Source organism: Colossoma macropomum, unplaced genomic scaffold, assembly GCF_904425465.1.
Source record: "Colossoma macropomum unplaced genomic scaffold, Colossoma_macropomum, whole genome shotgun sequence".
Taxonomy (NCBI): Eukaryota; Metazoa; Chordata; class Actinopteri; order Characiformes; family Serrasalmidae; genus Colossoma; species Colossoma macropomum.
In genome coordinates this window covers 9736247-9755341 of record NW_023494785.1, presented here as the reverse complement: position 1 = coordinate 9755341, position 19095 = coordinate 9736247, and the positions used below count along the sequence as shown (strand labels likewise).

The following is a 19095-nucleotide window of genomic DNA, read 5'->3' as shown; positions in this document are numbered from 1 at the left end:
ATGTTTTTTGGACCGGTTAAAACACAACTTTGAATTAAAGTGGCAAATCACGGATATTGTTCTTCTCCTCTGAGCTCTGGGCTTGCACTTGGCATTACATCTGAGCAAAACTATCTGAGCAGCTTTCTGTACCAGGAAAAGAACAAATCCACCAGAAAAATAAACAAATTTGCTCAAATTCAAGGATCGTTTTTGTTTTGTTTTTTTTATTATTGTCCTACTTATGTGACCAGTCCCTCCCAACATCGTAGCATCTCAGTTATCACAACTAAACAGGCCTCTAATGCAAAAAAGTAATTATCAATCATGTTCACTAATAGTTCCCCATAGTGTTTAAGGATCATATTATAGAAACTCTCAAGAAAACAACTTCCACATAGTTGCTTTCAGTGATTTCTCCAATCAATCCATTACGCCAGACTGTATTAGCAAACACAGCTGTCAAAAAACAGTAATATTTTTAAATGAAAGAAAGATGTTCTAGTTATGAACGCTGTCTCATCTCACTCCATTTTCGTATCTGTTATCTGTATCTGTCATGCTGATGACCGCACTGGGCCACCGTAAAATGGAAAGAGCGTTAGATAACTCTGGTCACAAGGAGCAGCATGGAATGTGGAACAAGGGGCAGGAAAAGGGGGATGCTGGATATACGGGACAAGTCACTTATCCTGGGCTACTCAGGGGTCTTACCACAGCAGGCGTGATTCCATAGCCCTGCGGGACCACAGATTAAACTGATGCATCCCACGCTTCCCCTTGAGCTTTTCTAAACCCAATAGAATGAATAAACAGACAGATATAAGAGGTTTCTCTCCATGGTACCAACCCTCAAAGCACCCAGCTTCAAAATCAAGCACACTGATCCAGACAAAGCAAAAAAAAAAGTGGGGCAGACAATTAAAAACTCATGAACAGCAAGGGAAGGGGAGAAAAAAGAGTCCAAGAAAGATTCATACAAACCACAAAAGAAGGGCTACAAACAATCGCATTATGGGAATTGTTTGCTGAAACCACATCCTTCATTTGAACTTGTATCATCCAAGGGACGAGGGCTCTCACTGGGTAATTCTATGCAATGGTTCAGTGGCATCGTGTCAGTAATGCGACAAGAACATGGAAAACAGTAAACACAAACTTTTCAGCACATTCATTTTTTTTAAAGAATCTAGAGGGGCTTGACATCAGAGACACGACCGATGTACAATCCTCAGTATCCGGCAACATTTTCAAAAGGCAGATTTTATTCAAATGTACTAACGTAATTAGCTTCTATCGAGTGGATTCAGAGTTGATAAACAAGCTAAATTCAGTTCAAGAGTAAATATTTGCACTTTCTTTCCATATTCCTATTAAACAATGACTATAAACAGCTATGGGCAGAGTGGTCATATTAAAGAAAGACGTTTAGTAATTAAAGTCATTTTCCCTATTTATTTAAATTAGATTTTCCTTATTTACCATTCCTCTACACATTTGTTAAGACTAGCGTTATTATCTCACAATATGACAATATTACCTCTTAAGGCCCCAGTTACAATGAGTTCAACAGTAAAAGCGAGATGTGTGCAAATCACTACTCAACTACTTTCTACTCAAATTATCAGCACTGATAAAATAAACTAAACCAACAGATAAAATACAATATAACAAAGACCAAAATCAGTTCCTGGATAAAAGGTGTATTTCATAAAAGCATATTTCACATTGCAGAGGAGAGCTGTACAGCACTGATCCAGGTTTGAAGGCTCTCTAAAAGAAGCAGGAAAAACTTTATCTAATCATCTTGTTTATCGTAATTACACTGCACACAAAAATCTACCCCAAATTCCCCAAAAGTCTTGACTAAGATTTTCAAGTGCATGAAAAATGAAAAGGCTCCAATAAATGTTAAGTTAAATATTGTGCATAACAGAAACAGATTATTGTTACTGGAGTCCTGGGAATAAACAGATTATTATTCTTCTATTATTATTTTTCTAAGTGCTTGAGTGTAAGTAAATGCCATACCGTCTTTATTATGTTAGAAAACTGGATTCAGTTCAATCTAAATTACTGGAAAAAATTACAGTGTATTTAGAAGGAAAGAAGAAAGCCTAGGTTTTGTGTGTTATGGATATCTCTATCCAAACTGAGATTAAACAACATTTGTAATTTTTTTTGCAGTACTTTGACATTTTCTTTGCCCATTTCTTCAAACTTAAATGCAATCAGATGTTTGGTGGAGCAAAGGGATTTCTATTGTTCTGAAGATGAAGAAGTATGCTTCTGTGTGTGCATAAATGTCTGTGTTTAGTGGATGCAGAATATATTTCTATATGGAAACAATAAACAAAGCCACGCAGATTTGGGGAATGGTGGCATTCCAGTCGGCTTCATTTCAGGACACTGCAATTGTTCAAATCCTTTCAAAAGATATCAATTCTGCAAATTAGCCTAAACTGGATCTCTAAAGAAAATAATCAAGTACCTTAAAGGTTCCACCTTACCACTACCTTTAATGCAAACTTCATCATTAGATCTCAGACGGAATCATCTGACCTCAGTCTTAACAACTGATTTCATGAGAACTCAGTCATCCTCAGTGCTTTTTCAAACAATGCTGCGGTCAGCCTTGGTCAGCTTTGAAATCTGATTATATATTTATTTATTTTTCCTGAGCCCGTCAGTCTGTCTTACATTTTCCTGTTTTGTTCATTTGGTTGTTGTCCAGTAGCAGATCTGACATTGCAAGTGTCATTTAATTACAAAGATTATGGTGGGCCACATAATAATAATAATAATACATTTCACACCACTAAACAAGTAAGGGACACAACATGGGGTATAAATATTATTAAAAATCCTAGCAGTCCTACAACAACATTTCATGAGCCACTGCAAGAAGTGTATAAAACAATAACTGAAAAATATTACCAAAAAAAAACAAAACATTAACTTAATTTGTTTTGACAGTCTGATGAAAATGTAAGAAAACCTAATGGGAAAAGTCTGAAATTTCAGGCTAAATCTATGAACTCTTGCATAAAAATGCATTTTCAGCACCTCACAATCAAAAAACAGAGGAGATAATAAAAAACAGTGAATAAGGAATCCTATTGGCTGCGGTAAGCCGCACACAGAAAGGCTACATACCCCAGTAGTTCAGCCAATGATTTTCTACTTTCTCAAACCAAAGTGGAAGACTCGTCTCCAGCAGAGGTGAACTGTATGTGCTCTGTTTACAATGTGTGAAAGGCACGAGCAGAACATAAAATATTCACCAACAGCAACAGTGTCATCCTTCTGACTCATACATTGCCATGGCGCCTAATGAAACCTTGCTTTAAAGTAAACTATTCCCCAAAATCACAACAACATACTGTCAAGTGACGACCACTTCTGCCTGTGGATATGTAAACTGTGTGGCGCTTCACACTCTATTGATTTCTGTGGCGTTACAGTTACAGTGTTGGCGCCTGAGCTGTCTGCTTGTGGTGCTTAGACAGACAGAAAGAACAAAGTCCTCAAGGTGTGCATTTCCACTTTTGGTTTGTCTATCCCAGGGGTCGGCAACCCAAATGTTAAGAAGAGCTTTTTGTCCTTTCAACAAAAATTAAACCACTTTTGGGAGCCACAACATTTTATGTCCATTTTACTAAAGTAACATTTTACCCATCTTGGCTGAAAATGTGTCTTAATATGCGCTACCTAAGGTCCTAGTATAGACTAAAAATTATAAACAAAAACACAGACTTACTTTGCTCTGCTTTAAGCTTTAGCTCAGTGAAAGCCACTTTTCTCACATCTCTGGCAGGAAACTTTTCCACAAAAGTGGAACAATTTCTTTTAAAATGTCTCTCAACGTTCGACTTTTTACGAGTCTTAAGTCCGAAGTCTTAAGTCTCCAGCTGGTTTACTGATTTGTTTAATTTGCAACAAGAAACTGTCAAACACTAAAAAGTCAAGAAGCTAAAGTCAGCTTCTCATTTGCCAGCTTCTTGTTCTAATTTTCCCGGTCCACCTTAAATGGTCCCTTAGGCGCCAGAATGCAACTGCTGCACCATTTAAGGTGGAACAGGAACAAGTCTGAACAAGAGGCTGGCGAAAGATAAGTTGACTTTAGCTTCTCGATTTTTTAGTGTCTGACAGTTTCTTGGTGCAGATTAAACAAATCAGTAAACCTGCCCATACGTCTCCATCTTCATCGATATACGTCTTAAAGCTCTCTCTTTGTCTTGTCGCTAGTTACTAGCTAGGCGAGATTCTTGTCTGCATTGCTATGTTGACTTGCAGACCAGCACAGTTTCTGAGAATCATCTTGGAGTGGAATACTCTAACAGTTAAAATGAGATTTTCCAGACATTTTATCCATTTAAATTTTTAAAATTTAATTTATAACTTCACATAACTCTTACAGGCTCCAAATGACCTGTTCCATATCTAAACTACATTTTTTAAATAGTGATGAGATATAATTTAATTCTTTTCTCATTTCTTTCTTGTTTTAAATTCTGACTTATTCTATGTGTCTAAAAACATTTTATGATGTAGAAATTTATTACATTTTACTGTACTTCACACCTCTACCAAGTACAGCATCAATTGTATTACATAAACAACAAAAACACACAACCAGATACATTTTTAGTGTATTCAGTTATGGAGAGTTTATTTATTTAAAGTTTTGTTTCAAACAAATGGGTCATGCATGTTCAGAGCTTGTAAGATTCTTCCCAACTATGGAAACCTCATACAGTGTAAAGGCTTAATTTTACAAAAAAATAAAAAAAAACACCCCAAGACTTGGACTTGGGTTCCCTCTTACTCTAACGAAGTTGAATAGTTCTTTTATATGCTCTACATTTTCAGAGGCTTCCAATACCATATAGCACCCATATACGGCAGTAATGGCGCTGGTGGAATGGGATTTTTCAAATATAACTCTGCATTTCAGGTTTCTCTAAAGCTTAGTTCAGTATATTTAGTTCAAATACATGGAGTTTAGTTTATTACTCTGGAGAACTTGAACAAAGTCAATACAGAAGTAATGAGTAATCAAATTAATTTATTTATTTCAGGCTTGACGATCCATTGGCTAATCTCCTGATGTCACTCATGACAGAGGTGTGAAGACTCACCTGAGATGAGAGCAGGTTGCAGTCGATGTGAAGGCCTCGTCCAGTCTTCTGTCTCTGCAGAAGGCCTGCCATCACAGCTCCCTGAGCATACAGGCCAGTAGCCAGATCTGTCATAGCAACACCAGGCCTAACTGGATCCCCATCCTACAGCGTCAGTTGTGCATTTAATGACAATGTCATATACAGACCAAACAGCTAACACAGACCAAGCTTCACAAATCAGACTTTTGTGCAAATCAAAAATCATGATATCTTGTTATTAAAAACAACAGATCTAATCTTTCACATCAGAGCTCATGGTTGTCGTTCATAGCTGAACAGAACCTCAAAATTATTTTGCAAAATGAAAAAAAAAACAAAAAAAAAACAACAAATAACTAAATTCCACTTAAACTTCCGGTGGTCTGATAAAAGTGGTCCCAACTCAACTAAAAATGGACAAAAGTATGATGTATAGCTATAAAGAATTGTAGCAATCATCTTGAAGCCTGAATTATGTTTGTACCTTTGTTCACTTTGAAAGGAAAAAGCATGACATTCGGCATCAGACACCACACAATCAAGCGTATTTGTCACTACTAAACAACTGGATGCGGTTTGAGATAAGAGTGACGATTAAGGCATAGAGTTTGTATGATGTGAATTTTAGGCCATAGGCTTCCACTACTTGTCACCCACATTAGCCTCATAGCTCCAGTGCATGTGTTATCTGCAAATGTGGCTGACCATGTAAATTTGACTTTTTCAGTCCATTGCTATTAGATAGATTCGGGTGGCACACAATTAGCCCCTCTCACCTCAGGGCCTGTGATGTGCATCATCCCAGATACAGCAGATGCTATAGAGTCATAGCCAGGCTTGTGTGACTGGGGTCCTGTCTGACCATAGCCTGAAAAATAGGCACACGCACACACACACACACACACACACACACACACACACACACACACACACACACGTTGCTTGCATAAGTCTCTCATTCATGTGAGCACATAGATCTCTCTTCAACCCTCCTGGACAACCTCTGTGTATTTGACCTGGACTTGCACACAGAATAAGAAATAAACTGAGGAAAACTAAGCCAGCTAAAATGCAGCTACTCCACAGAGCGATACGTCGAATGATCTTGATCCAGCTGAATTCCTTTAGCAGTCCTTGTAGGTTCTGCAAGATCGGATCTAGAGATAAAGGTTCTAGGCCTGTATTTATTGCCCTGGCTAGAGTATGGGTTTATTCTGAGTGGCCCTGGTTAAACCATTGTGTGTGGTCACTTTTTGTTTATTTTTTCTCCCCCTTTGTCTTCCATCACCATTTTGCTAGGTATAATTTAACTAGCTCTTTCGAAGAATCTGAGCCTGTGTTGTTTTATAAATTTCCAATTACATACAAAGCGTGGTCTAGCGTTGCTGATTATTTTAGGCTGCGTGTTTTAGAGTAGAACGCCACAAAGTCAGTTAGGATTCACTGTCAATATTCTGTGACTTAACTTGAAAATATAATGAAAATATGACTTTTTATAAGCCATCAAAACTATACTCCTGGGTTAATAAAATAAATTAATGATTATTAATCAATCATTGAGATTCAAACGATACTAATTAACTACTATGATTAAAACAGATGAAATCCGAGCACCTCCAGAATCCAATCATCTCCACTGAAGAAAAGACTGAAAACATACCACCCAAACTGTGCTAGTTAAGTTAAACACAGCAGAAGGAAAAAGAGCTGCTCCTATTCATGCTGCCCACAGTACAGGCACTGAGAACAAATGCTCAGGCCGAAGCCATGGCTGCCAAAGCAAAATAAACTCTCATAGACTACAAGCAAAGCAGTTTGTCTTCCAGGAATCCTTCCCTAATCTTTGATTTCTTTCTGGGCAGTTCTGACAAAAAGTGTTCAGAGAGGTCAATCTGAGAAACACAGGGGACACTTTAGACCAGGCACGTCAAACTGGGGACCTTCCGGCCTAAAATACTGTGGAGATTAGCCTTTACCCTCATCTGATGCTCTGAATTCAGTTCATGAAGGCCTTGCTATTCAGCTGAAGCAGGTTTGTCTAATGAGGCAGTGTGCTGAAATCTGCAGTGTTTCGTCCTGTGAGGACTGGAGCCTGACACATGTGCTTTAGACGTAAAGGTAACAACAGCCATGTGAGAGTATGTAAGACCAAACCTGGATTAATGTGTCAGTCAGCTCAGGTCAAGGTTTTACTGAGCAATGCTAAATGAAGTTATATTACAGATGAACTAAAGGGAAAAACATAGTCAGTAGCAACAATAGTGTGGTCCATTGTAGAGAAACATACAGAGTGTGTGTTCACGTGGTGATGGGAACCAGACATCTGAATCACTCAATGTCTCTAAAAATTACCTCACAGAAACCAATTACATGAAATGGTTACGAATAAACTATTAGTACTATATAAGCACAAGCCTAAAGCGGCTAAATTGGCTGATTAGTTATCTTGCTTCCTAGGTGTAGATACTCTGATGCTCCCAAGTGATGACAGACACAGCTCAAGCTCACTGCTGCCCTCTAAAGGTGTTACAGCACCAAGCCAGAAGGCAGACCTTTTGTTTTCATGAAACCTGACATCACAATTAATGCAATTTCTGTTTTGTTGTAATTTACGTTTGCCTCAACTCAACAGATGAAAATGCACGTATTTTACATTCTGTTTGTTGTGACATAAACATATGATTGTGAAAGTTAACAACTGTGGAAAATAACTGATCAGCTTAAATAATTGCAAACAGGCAATTATATAATAATTGTGACAGACCTAGCTCCGATTACCACCACTGTAAAGAAATCAGTATCGGTACGTGTCTGTTTACTTGTTTGTTTACATCTCAGCAACTGAATTATGTAGAAAACTGCCAAAATCAGTGGAATCTCCCCGTTAGTCTGCTAATCAGTTCATCCCTCATTTTGCATACCTTGGGTTAAGCTCTATCATTTTGTTGTTATATTTTATCAAATCCATCTTAACCGTTCACCATCACAAACAATATAACAGCTAGCAATACCACAGCTGGAGTACTACCACCACTGCACCTATCATGACCATTATACTACAAATATTAATCAATATAACACCGGACTCTGTACTACGTCTGAAATCTGAGATATAAGATGCAGTGCCTAACAGGCTCTTTAACTACCCAGTCAACACTTACACAGTAACTGAAATTAACAACATTTAACAGCAATAAGACAAAAATGCTACTACTTCATAAAAACCATTTAGTTCTTATAGCACCTTATAGCCCTTATAGCCTACAACAGAACCAGACTAAAAACATTACAGTTGTGTCAAAAAGCATAAGCAATAACAGAAATTCTTGCCAGTGTTCATCAAAAGCGGTCCAGGTTCTGCTATGGCAACTCTGACACAACGTAAAAGGAATCCTAACCCAAACCTCAGTGTATTTGAGAGTGAAGGCCCGCCTAACGAAAGACACGTGTTGACAATAACATGCATTCTCAGACGCCATTTGAGCCTCTTTAATTTGCTGTAAAGAAATTAAGCCTGAATAATAAAATGAAAAACAAGGGGCATGGTTGCTTCTGTGAATAAGGGGGTTTTAGTCCCCATGGGCCATGGAGACCTCAAACATCCAGAGGAGGGAAACCAACAGTTGTGGCATCTCCCCTCTGTCTCACACACAGCACGCTCAACACAGCTTCACACATTTAGTGGGGTGTGTTCAGTGTTCAGCAGAGCTGGTGGTGTGTGCCTCACGCTATAATGAGCTCTTAACCAATCCACAGCAGACCAAGAACACTTGGGCAACTAAAAAAATACTACGAGATCAAAACCATTATTTGACTGTGTAAGTAAATTATACAAGACTTAAATGGTGCACATTCTGGAAAGAAAAGAAAACAAAACAGCAGCATTGAGAACATTTATGTACATATCGGTAGCACTTTTGGTTGATGGCATTGCCACAGCTGGAAGATCCTTGGCCCACTCCGAAGCGGCAGATGGCCCTGTTGATATAGGCGACAGCTCTGTTGTGGTCTCTGGAGTATTTGGCGGCGTTGTCAACACAGACAAGAGCTCATTACAGCATGAGGTGGCAGCTCTGGTGTGCTCTCTGGAGCACCCAGTGGCGCTGTTGGTGAAGGTGGCGGCTCTGGTGTGCTCTCCAGAGCACTCAACACAAACAGCGCCTCTGTTGTGTTTTCCAGAGGACATAGTGGCACTGCCGACCAAGGCAGTGACTCTGGCGTGCTCTCCGAAGCACCCAGCAGCACTGCCGTCCCAGTTGACGGCTCTGGTGTGCTCTCTGGAGCACCCAGTGGCACTGTTGACCCAAGAAGTGGCTCAGGGGTGTTCTGTAGAGCACCCTGTGGCGCTTTCTACACAGGTCGCATCCCTGGTGTACTTTCTGAAACACCTAGTGGTGTCCAGGAGTCAAGCTCCTGTAGCCATTCTGGCCAGGAGAAGTCCTCACCCTCTGTCACGGGCACCACCTCTTCAGGCTGACCTCCCCACCCCTACGAACCTGGTTTGGGACCATAAGTGAAGTGACTGGGCACCAGAACAAGTGCGGGCCAAAGACAAGGCAGGAAGGGCAGGATCCTGGCAAACCCGGCATATCCAACAGAGCACTGGGAGGGCTCGGAAGGAAAAGGAGAGAGAGAAACCAAGTCCGGGCAGGAGGGGAAGAAGTCATGTGCTGTGCCATGTTCCACTTTTAACAGAGGGAGAGAAAGAGAGCCAGAGTCACCAAGGGCCAGGAGATAGTGGGTGGGCTCAAGGAAGCGGAACTCTCGTAATCCAGCAGCCACTGTACAAGGCACCTCAGGTTCCAGACTGGGGTTTCAGCCTCGGCTGGTCAGTGGCAGTCCTATTCATCCACGCAGCAGCAATAAGTATCTTTGCCCATGTCTGTCCAGCTGCGACTGTAGTGCCTCATGTTCATACTTATAGGATATCTTAAAAGGTCCCTTTGGTCTGTGTCTGTGGACCAGGATCTCTCTCCCACCATGCTGGAGAGAGCCACTCTTACCAGCGCTCAGTGTTCGTCTATTGATTCGCTGCCGCTGTCTTTGATCAAAGAGATGAGCACCTGCACTTGGATGTGAGGGAGTGCTCAGTGGGCCACCTCTCCACTGCCACACCATCCCTACTTTGAATCTCTGTTACTTTGCTTTCCCAGTACCTATGTCTTCACATGGGAAGCACTAACTGTTTCAGCCTCATACCAGACACATTATTTATGTACAGAATGTGATGAGATATGAGGAACACGATGGTGAAGTAACTGGCACACTTAATCCTTTGACCCCAAGAGCAGCAGGAAAAAGCAGTACTTGAAGAAGCCACCACATAAGGACAACAGGTTCACTAATTCAAAGCCCCAGGGCACACTTTGGTTGAGCCTTCCACCAACCATGAAAGAACTCAGAATGAGGACTGCAGTTTGAGAGCTGAAAACAGTGATGTCAATGTCTGATTAATCCCCTTTGCTCATGACCCAAGTCTCCAGTGCACCAAGCAAATTATGCCTCCACTCCAAACGATGGTTCCGCACGTTGCCTGTCTAGTCACATGTTTAAGATCTCCACAGGGACTTGGGATGGTTACATAAGCAATCAGTAGATGGGTATTCAGCACCCAATACTGGACCTGAATAAAAATAGTTCACTCCAAACCAGATCGCTGTCTTGCCCCCTTTGGACTAAAGCAATCAACAAAGGGCTGACAGTTAATCATATGAAGACATTGCGATGTGGAAGCTGTTTGATACAAATAACATGAGAGTGAGGACTGAATTAACAATTTCACTAAAGCTGTATATGCAACACGTCAACCAGCCATGAATGAATGGATTCTTCCACTCCTGATTCGGGGCTCCAAATAAACCACTAATTAAAATGCTACTAACTCAAGCAGTAAGACAGGAGACTGCAAGTGATGTTTTCTTAAGGGAGAGGTTAATGAGCATATTTCCTCTACCTGGGGCCTGGCTATGCCTCAGTTCCACTGTCAGTTTAAGACGTAGACTCGCAGAACGACTTCAGAAATAAAAATTTGACTTTTAAAAGTTTGAAAAAGCAGCCTTAACACACAAATGCCTTAATGATGCCTTTACAACTCCTTTATAAACAGATTTTGGTAGAAATGTAATGACAGAAATGGACTGATCTGATTATGAAGACCATATAACTTTGCTTTTAACTCACATCCATCTGGCACTGCAAAAATTTGAAGGGGGTGGGGCGTGTTTGCTATTACAGAAATGCAAAGACACACTGTAATATCTTTAATGTGCTAAAATTATGAATTTCAGCACATTAAAGGCATGGCTGTGTGTGTGTGATGGTCCAAGTGTGTGGTAGGATGCACATTTTATTTTATTCTATTCTTATTTTATATTTTTATTCTTATTTTATTTACTACTGTAAAATCGGATACTGTGTACTGTGAGCTCCTGTAACCAAAACCTAATTCCTTTTATGCGTAAGCATACCTGGCCAATAAAGCTTGATTCTGATAATAAGACTGTTCTTAATAAATGTTTTTAAATGTTGTGTCACACTTAAGTGACACGACTAACCTTAAATATAGGAAATTATTCTTTCAAACTATGAAATTTTGCTATCTCTTTTTAATATAAACAACTATAAAATCCACTGCAAAATTTATTAAGCATCTATCTGTGATTCTGAAAACTGTTGCCCAAGCCAATCCTCAACATTTACTTCAATGGAAAACAGATCTATCACTTTCAAAACTCAATTCATTCTGGTGAATTTATTTTCCTCAACTCACAGAAAGAAAAGTCTTTATTACAATTCAGTCCCCATTGTGGTTGTGCTGCATTAGTGCAATATATTCTTAAATATAGCTAATAGGGGACATACCTGTCATATTTCTCAGAATCAGCAGTTCTGACCTAAAAATATTCAACCCCAAAACATAAAGAGCAAATGAACAGTGCTGATTCAAGAGCGAACAACAGCCTAGGAAATCTACAAAGCACTAAACCACCCAAACAAACAAGCAAAAAACAATACAAACACAGCACTATGGCCTCCCCTGGGCTAACTTTGCATTTATAAACTGGAGTCCAGAGTTAGCTTAGATTTTGCCCCTTTTAGTAAATGTACTTTTCAGTCCTTGCCAACATTCAACTAGTTCCAAACTATTCTTTGAAACTGTTGACAATGCTATTGACTAAAAATATGATGAGCCTGTCACTAATGGCTACACTTATACTAGTCATCACTTGTTCATAAAACCAGCTATTAAGCCATTTAGATTACCGAGTAATGACTGATAGTGGTCATTGACAGATATGCACATAATATCTTGCATAATATCATATTTTCTATTAAAAAAGACTGTGCACTTGGTTATTGGGCTCATTAGGGTATTGAGTTCATTGCTGGATGAGGCATCGATCTCGTCTCACTATTTCGCCTGGGTTTCAGTCTCACACGAAGGCCAAGAGTGAAAAATTTCCCCCAAGGAGAAAAATTAAACAGTGCAAGATGAGCGCTGTAAATCACTTTAATTTAACTGTCCACCATCCACAATTTAATGAGGTCTCATGGGCTCCACCTCCAGGCTTTTTTATGGAGGGAGGACTCGAGAATTTGGCTGTAATTGTGACCTTCACATGAAGAGAGGCAAAAAATGAAATAAAACAGAATAATTATTTGTATGCACCACTCACCACGGGAGATCCAATCACAATGTGATTCCAGTGTCAACTCTCTCATGGTCTTCTTATTTGTTTTTAAAGATAGTTCTCATTGATAGTTCACTAAATGTCTACACACACACACACACACACACTCACTCACTATGTATATTGTTTTTCTGCAATTATTAAATTCTTAATTTTTTTATGTATTGCCCCTTTCTGTGCACGTCACAGATATCATCAGTATTTCTAGGACACCCTACTGCTTGTATCATAAAAAAGAGAGATTCAGACCATTTACCAACCTGCAAACAACAACAATCAGTGTTTAGTGAAATCCTTAACTACCAATTAACAAATAGCTGATTGGTGGCAAGCCCGTTATACCATTACTGTATGCAAATATAGAACTGTACTGCATACTTGGTGTGTTATTCATAGCCTTTTTAAATATGTTACTGCTCTGCTGACATTTTTTTTTCTGCTCCAACTTGTTTCTATAGTGATGTCATTTTTGCCACAGAGTCCATCCTTATTTGTAACTACCATTTTTAGCCATCACCTGAACACTGACTTTGTGTTTAGGTCACTCTGTCAAACTGGCAGGACTGAACACCACCCATCTCAAAGCATTCACACTCGGCCCCAGCACTGGTTACTTTTTTAGTGTTCTCCTATTCAAACACACCAGCAGAGTGAACTGACCAGCAACTAGATGACTTAATTCTCAATGAACTGTTTATGAGTAAGCGTGTTTCTCATCCTATCCCAACACAAATCCTGCCTATCCTTGCTAGCAACCACTGCATAAGAAATTATAATGTGATGTTTTTGGCAGATTTATATGAAAGCACTCCTTTGATGCAAAGAAAGCAATGTGATATTTCACATGCAGGGAATAATAATAAAAAATTATGATGACTACATAAGCAGATCTCTGGCACCTTCCTCCATTTACACTAAGGTGTTTAGAATTTCCCTCCCACATGTACACGCCAAAGACTTAAACTGACCTCAACAGCAGCTACTAAATGTGAAATGCTGTCATTCAAAAGAGTTACTCATTTTCTCATTGCATTGATTGTGCGTTTGATGACTCTAATAGGAATTTCTGCAATGAATCAAAATCTCAGGGAAAAAATAACACGGGGTCTCATTCACCAACAATTCTTAAGAAGAAATGTCTTCAAGAATGGTTGGTGAATGAGGCCCAATGTGTTTCACATGATTTCTGAATGGAAAAATCATTTTGCGGTGCTATGGGTCCAGGCTATTTCAGAAGAGTACCATTTTGCATCTACTCTTGGAATGTGCGATTTGAGGTGCGTGCACAGAAAACATGATCTCTCTTTGCTTATCAAGCATGACTTGACCCTGGATTTATGGGTGCCCGATACATAAAACCAATCTTCTGGCAGTCATTATGGTGACAAAACCCATCCGCTACAAATCTGTGTGGTGACAAAGCAATTTTCAAATAAAGGCTCGCCTCTTTTACAGGTAGAAGAAAGCAGACACTAAACTCAAATCAGACTCTTCACAAGCCCAGAATGTATTCAGAACGTCAACACAGACGGCTTCCAGTAAAACCAAAATTAGAACATCATGGATGTGTTCATAACAACAATGAGAACAATTCTTACTAAATCTGTACATTTTCCTAATAAAGACTTTAAAGTAATTGGCTGGATATCATCCCTTTTACTGGACTCTCTTGTTCTTTCAAATGTGCAAGCCAAAAAGCATGCCCAATCTACACCCCACCTCAGTGTTTCTGTGTTTATGTAAGCCAATAGGCTCTTAAAAAAGTAGTGGCGAATTGCACATTTCTATGAAGCCAAAACTAGTTGCTCTTCAGCAACAGATTAAAAAAGCCTCCAATATGCTGTGCTGAAACAAAAGTATTGTTTTTTTTTTGTTTGTTTGAAAAAGAAAACAACAGAAAAAATTGAGGTACCTGTGATGGAACAGTAGATAAGTTGAGGGGCTACTTCACTCAGATGCTTATAGCCCAATCCCATCTCTTCCAGCTTCCCAGGAAGATAATTCTCCACCAGAATATCACAACATCTGGCAAGCTGACAGATGCAGAAAGACAGTAAAGACAAAGTGAGAGAGCGTGTATGCGTTCGTGCATAAACAACTTTGCAACATAAAACATTTTAGGATAAATACTGGTTGAATCAACATTAGCAGTGTTAAACATTTACCTCCGTTACAAGTTTGGCTCCACTTGGATCCTTGAGATTAACAGCAATGCTCTGGAAGAAATGCATCATAAATCACAAGTAAAAGGCCTAGTGCGATTTTACTGCTGACTATTAAATGGTGTGAATTTGACAGTAAGCTAACCAATGAGCCACACAACCAGTGCCAAAAACACTGCGTCAATGGTGATATAAACCGAAAAGACAAATGCAAAATTTACTGCCATGTGGATATACAGTATCACAGTTAAGCTAGATTTTGCACGCCATAAAGTATTATGCAGTACAGTGTTTCTTACACTATGGGTCACAGACATGTTTATGCTGGGTCGCCACATGATACGTCAATACATTTGCACATGGGTGAATTGTGTGGTAAGGCCTTTCCACACAGAGTACGGACTGAAAATACGCAGGTCAAGTTTTGAAAACATATATATTAAGAATAAGGCGTCTTTCACATCATGTTTACCATGCTGCCTAAAACTTTCAGTAAAGCCAGCTGGATATTCTGTGTCACGGACACATAATTCAGCAGGCTAACTAATCAAAGCTATGTCGTCATGGTTAATCCTGTAGTTTATTCGGTTGTTTTTAAATGCTCGGTTTTTCAAGCTGAAACTAGTCTTCCACTGCTTTCTGAACACACCTTCAGAACAGCAGTGCTGCTATAGAGCTGCGGTTGCTGTGAGAGTCAGTAAACTGTTGGTGCTGTTGACATTTTAGTAGTATGTGCTGTCTGTGTCTTTGAGTATCACTAGCTAAAATAAATACAATAACTTACAAAGGACCAAAACCTCATACACAATGTGCCAACAATGAGACCAGCCAATTCATTAAGTACACCTCCTTGTATCTACTCACTTTGTCTGTTTATCAGCTCCACTTATCAGATAGGTGCACTTTGTAGTTCTGCAATTACAGACTGTAGTCCATCTGTTTCTCTGCATACTCTGTTATCCCATTTTTACACTTGTTCTTCAATGGTCAGGCGCCCCACAGGACCACTGTCCACTCTATTAGACACTCCTACCTTGATGGTCCACCTTGTAGATGTAAAGCCAGAGACAGTAGATCATCTGTTGCTGCCCAGTTTGTGCTGGTGATCCTCCCGCCCTTCACATGACGCTTCCCACATGATGCTGTTGGTTGGATATTTTTGGCTGGCAGACTATTCTCTGTCCAGCAGTGATGCAAGGTACTGTCTAATCCACTCGCACCAGCGCAAAATACCACCACATGTCACTGTAGTGCTGAGAATGATCCACCAACCAAATAATCCCTGCTCTGTGGTGGTCCTATGGGAGTCCTGACCATTGAAGAACAGGGTGAAAGAGGACTAACAAAGTATGCAGAGAAACAGACGGACTACAGTCTGTAATTGTAGAACTACAAAGTGCACCTATATGGTGAGTGGAGCTGATAAAATGGACAAACAGTGTAGACATGGAGTAATGAAGTGGCCAGTGGGTGTGAGTAAATTACCCTACATTACTCTACAAATACACAGCAGTGTCTCTCTTTTCCATCAATCAGCTGTACATTACGTACTGCTAACGTGGGAGTGTCGGGTAGTGCTCTACTCCAGCCATGCTGAGCCGTTTCCCAAACTCAACGAAGTAATAATTAAACAACACTTAACTACGAATTGTTGACTTAATCAAGAATTATACTTAACTGGAGTCTGTAGACCCACTTCATATGACATTAACCGTGATAGTATTAAACTGTAGACCAATTACCTTTTTATTCCTGTTCACACTGAGGAAATAAGCACTCTCTTTACCCACAAATGGAGGCCCCCATGCTCTTGTGTCATCTCCAGGCCCTGCCATACACACAAAGACGACACCTTTTAGCAGAATGTCTTTCAGAGGAATGTCACACTGAAATGTCTCAGTCTACTATGTTCAAACTTCTAATCAATATTTTATATAGTTAATTTTACACTCTTACAGTATAAACACTAACAGTCTCCATACCAATTCATCACAGTATCCTTAAGCATGAAAAATGATATGACTATTTTTTGCACAGTGCTTCCTTCCAGTGGCTAACAACAGTATCACATACAGTTTAAACTGTATGTCAATGATCATCTATGCATGACACCTTCATATATCAGAATACCAGTATTTTATAGCTACTAAGGCTCTTTTACAGATAAAGACGAGACTCTCCCATCCGCCAATTCTTCCATCTCTTCTCTTTATCATTAAAGTGAAAATGACATTTTCAAAGAGATAATAAATATCATGTACTTTTGTTTAACAGTATTCAGTTAAACAATACAGTTTTAAATAAAATAAATATGTCTTTACTCTCAGTGAGATACGGAGGTGCTGATGAGGGTCTGATCGTTGTCCCGTGCTGCTTTCACGTAAACTCACCTGGTCGCTCCACTTTGATCACCTCAGCACCCAAATCTCCCAGGATCATCGTGGCAAAGGGACCAGCCAGTACTCTGCATTTGACCCAAACGTATTCAGATCATCATCTCTAATATTTCCTATCCAATCCCAATATACACACTGCTCCCTCAGCCTATAACTGTGTCATCAACTCAGGTCCTGGAGATCTATCTTCCTGTGAAATCTAGTTCCAGCCACAATCTTCAACACCTGCTCCATCTAACTTCTTCACACATTTTTGATTGGTTGGATCAGACGCATTGGTGTTGGGTGAATGGACGGGCAGCACGTTAGATGCAGGTTGGAACATAACTCTGCAGGAAAGGAGCTCTCCAGGAAGAGCGTTGGTGACCAGTGCCCTGTCGGTTTTAATATTGGCCTGCTAATTGGATTTTGATCCCCAAGCTTACCTGGTCAGGTCTAAGACTTTGACGCCATCTAGTGGTCGTATCTGCTGCCTACCTAAACATGCACAGAGGTGAAAAGAAATACATATTCATCTGTTAATGAATAATTCCAGTCTCTCTGTTTACTAGTGTCCTTATTTTGCTCTTTGGACTTTCATTAACTTCACAAACGGCACAAACAGGCAGCCCTGCCTTATATGACAAAACACTATGTGGATGATTAACAAACACAATCTCATAAACTATTTATACAGCCTACAAAAAGCATCAGGATACTGTTTTGTGTTGAGCTGCTGCTGCTACTTCCAATGCAATAAGAAACACGGCTGACCAACTACACAGTTTAATTCCACTAAAAACCACTTTGGTCACATAGTCATTACAGAACAGAGCATTCTGCAAATGTTCAGCACATGTATCATCAGGCACACTGGGGGAAATCAGCCTACAGCACGTTACTGGTGTCATGACAGGGTTACCTTTTAGGTCGGACGTGAAAGACCTTCTCGCATACGAGCAGTCGATCGTAACTGGAAGGAGGCAGGGTCGTATTCTGGTGAAACGCGAGAGGAGTTTACCGCACGTCTCTACCGACATGTTGCAACAGTACGGTGTCTGCTTAGGAGAGGGTTGGGAGCATCCTGACACTGACACGATGCGTAGTCCCGCCCAAAGGAGGCACTGAAAGAAATGAAAAGCTACTTTCTCGTACGCTTTCCTCTCCACAAACTCGGACTGTAGCTGTAATTTAAGTTGGAGTCACGCAAGACACGCCCTGACACACAAAAACGTGAAACGTGCAAGTAAGCAACTGATACGACTTTGGACGTTCTTCGGGAGAACTACATATCCCATGAACCCATAGAAGGTAACTCCACCCACAGGCAGCTAACGGTCAAGAAGCTGAGTAGCTGCCGTATGTTGCGTTTTATTGCAGGGAAGGCAGTGCGTAACGTTTTTAAGAACGCTTATACACTACGGCTGTGTCCCAAGTGGCTCCTTAGTCCCTACATAGTGCACTGAGTGAGTTATGAATCAATGACAATCAATGAAATTTGAACTTCTACACAAAAACATCGCAGTGTGTATCCTGTAGGGAATTGTGCGCATGTAACTGAATCTCAAATGGCTCTTTGTTAGACATATTATGTACTGTTTGGGTGCCGTTGTCAGGAAGACTTGCGTAGTGCCCTACAAAGTGAGCATGGAGCCGTTTGAGATTTAGCCCAAGTGATCATGAACTATGGGAAGTTTGTGGTGCTGAAAGTGCCTAGTTCTTAAAC

The 19095-nt window shown here is 40.1% G+C and overlaps 1 protein-coding gene across 2 annotated transcripts in view; it reads right to left on the bottom strand.

The window, feature by feature from the left end:
* Nucleotides 1-18636, bottom strand: part of sugct (succinyl-CoA:glutarate-CoA transferase) — a 94226-nt gene extending 75590 nt beyond the window's left edge. The window contains exons 1-8 of one of the 2 annotated variants that reach the window (XM_036582491.1): nt 18292-18636; nt 17816-17867; nt 17385-17458; nt 16737-16822; nt 14998-15048; nt 14745-14865; nt 5918-6009; nt 5121-5264 (exon numbers count right to left, since the gene is read on the bottom strand). In XM_036582491.1, the coding sequence (XP_036438384.1) occupies nt 5121-5264; nt 5918-6009; nt 14745-14865; nt 14998-15048; nt 16737-16822; nt 17385-17458; nt 17816-17867; nt 18292-18409 (738 nt within the window). In that variant the 5' untranslated portion in view covers nt 18410-18636. The remainder of the gene's footprint in view (nt 1-5120; nt 5265-5917; nt 6010-14744; nt 14866-14997; nt 15049-16736; nt 16823-17384; nt 17459-17815; nt 17868-18291) is intronic. The other variant, XM_036582500.1, reaches the window with a different exon arrangement.
* Between the last annotated feature and the right edge of the window lie 459 nt (nt 18637-19095).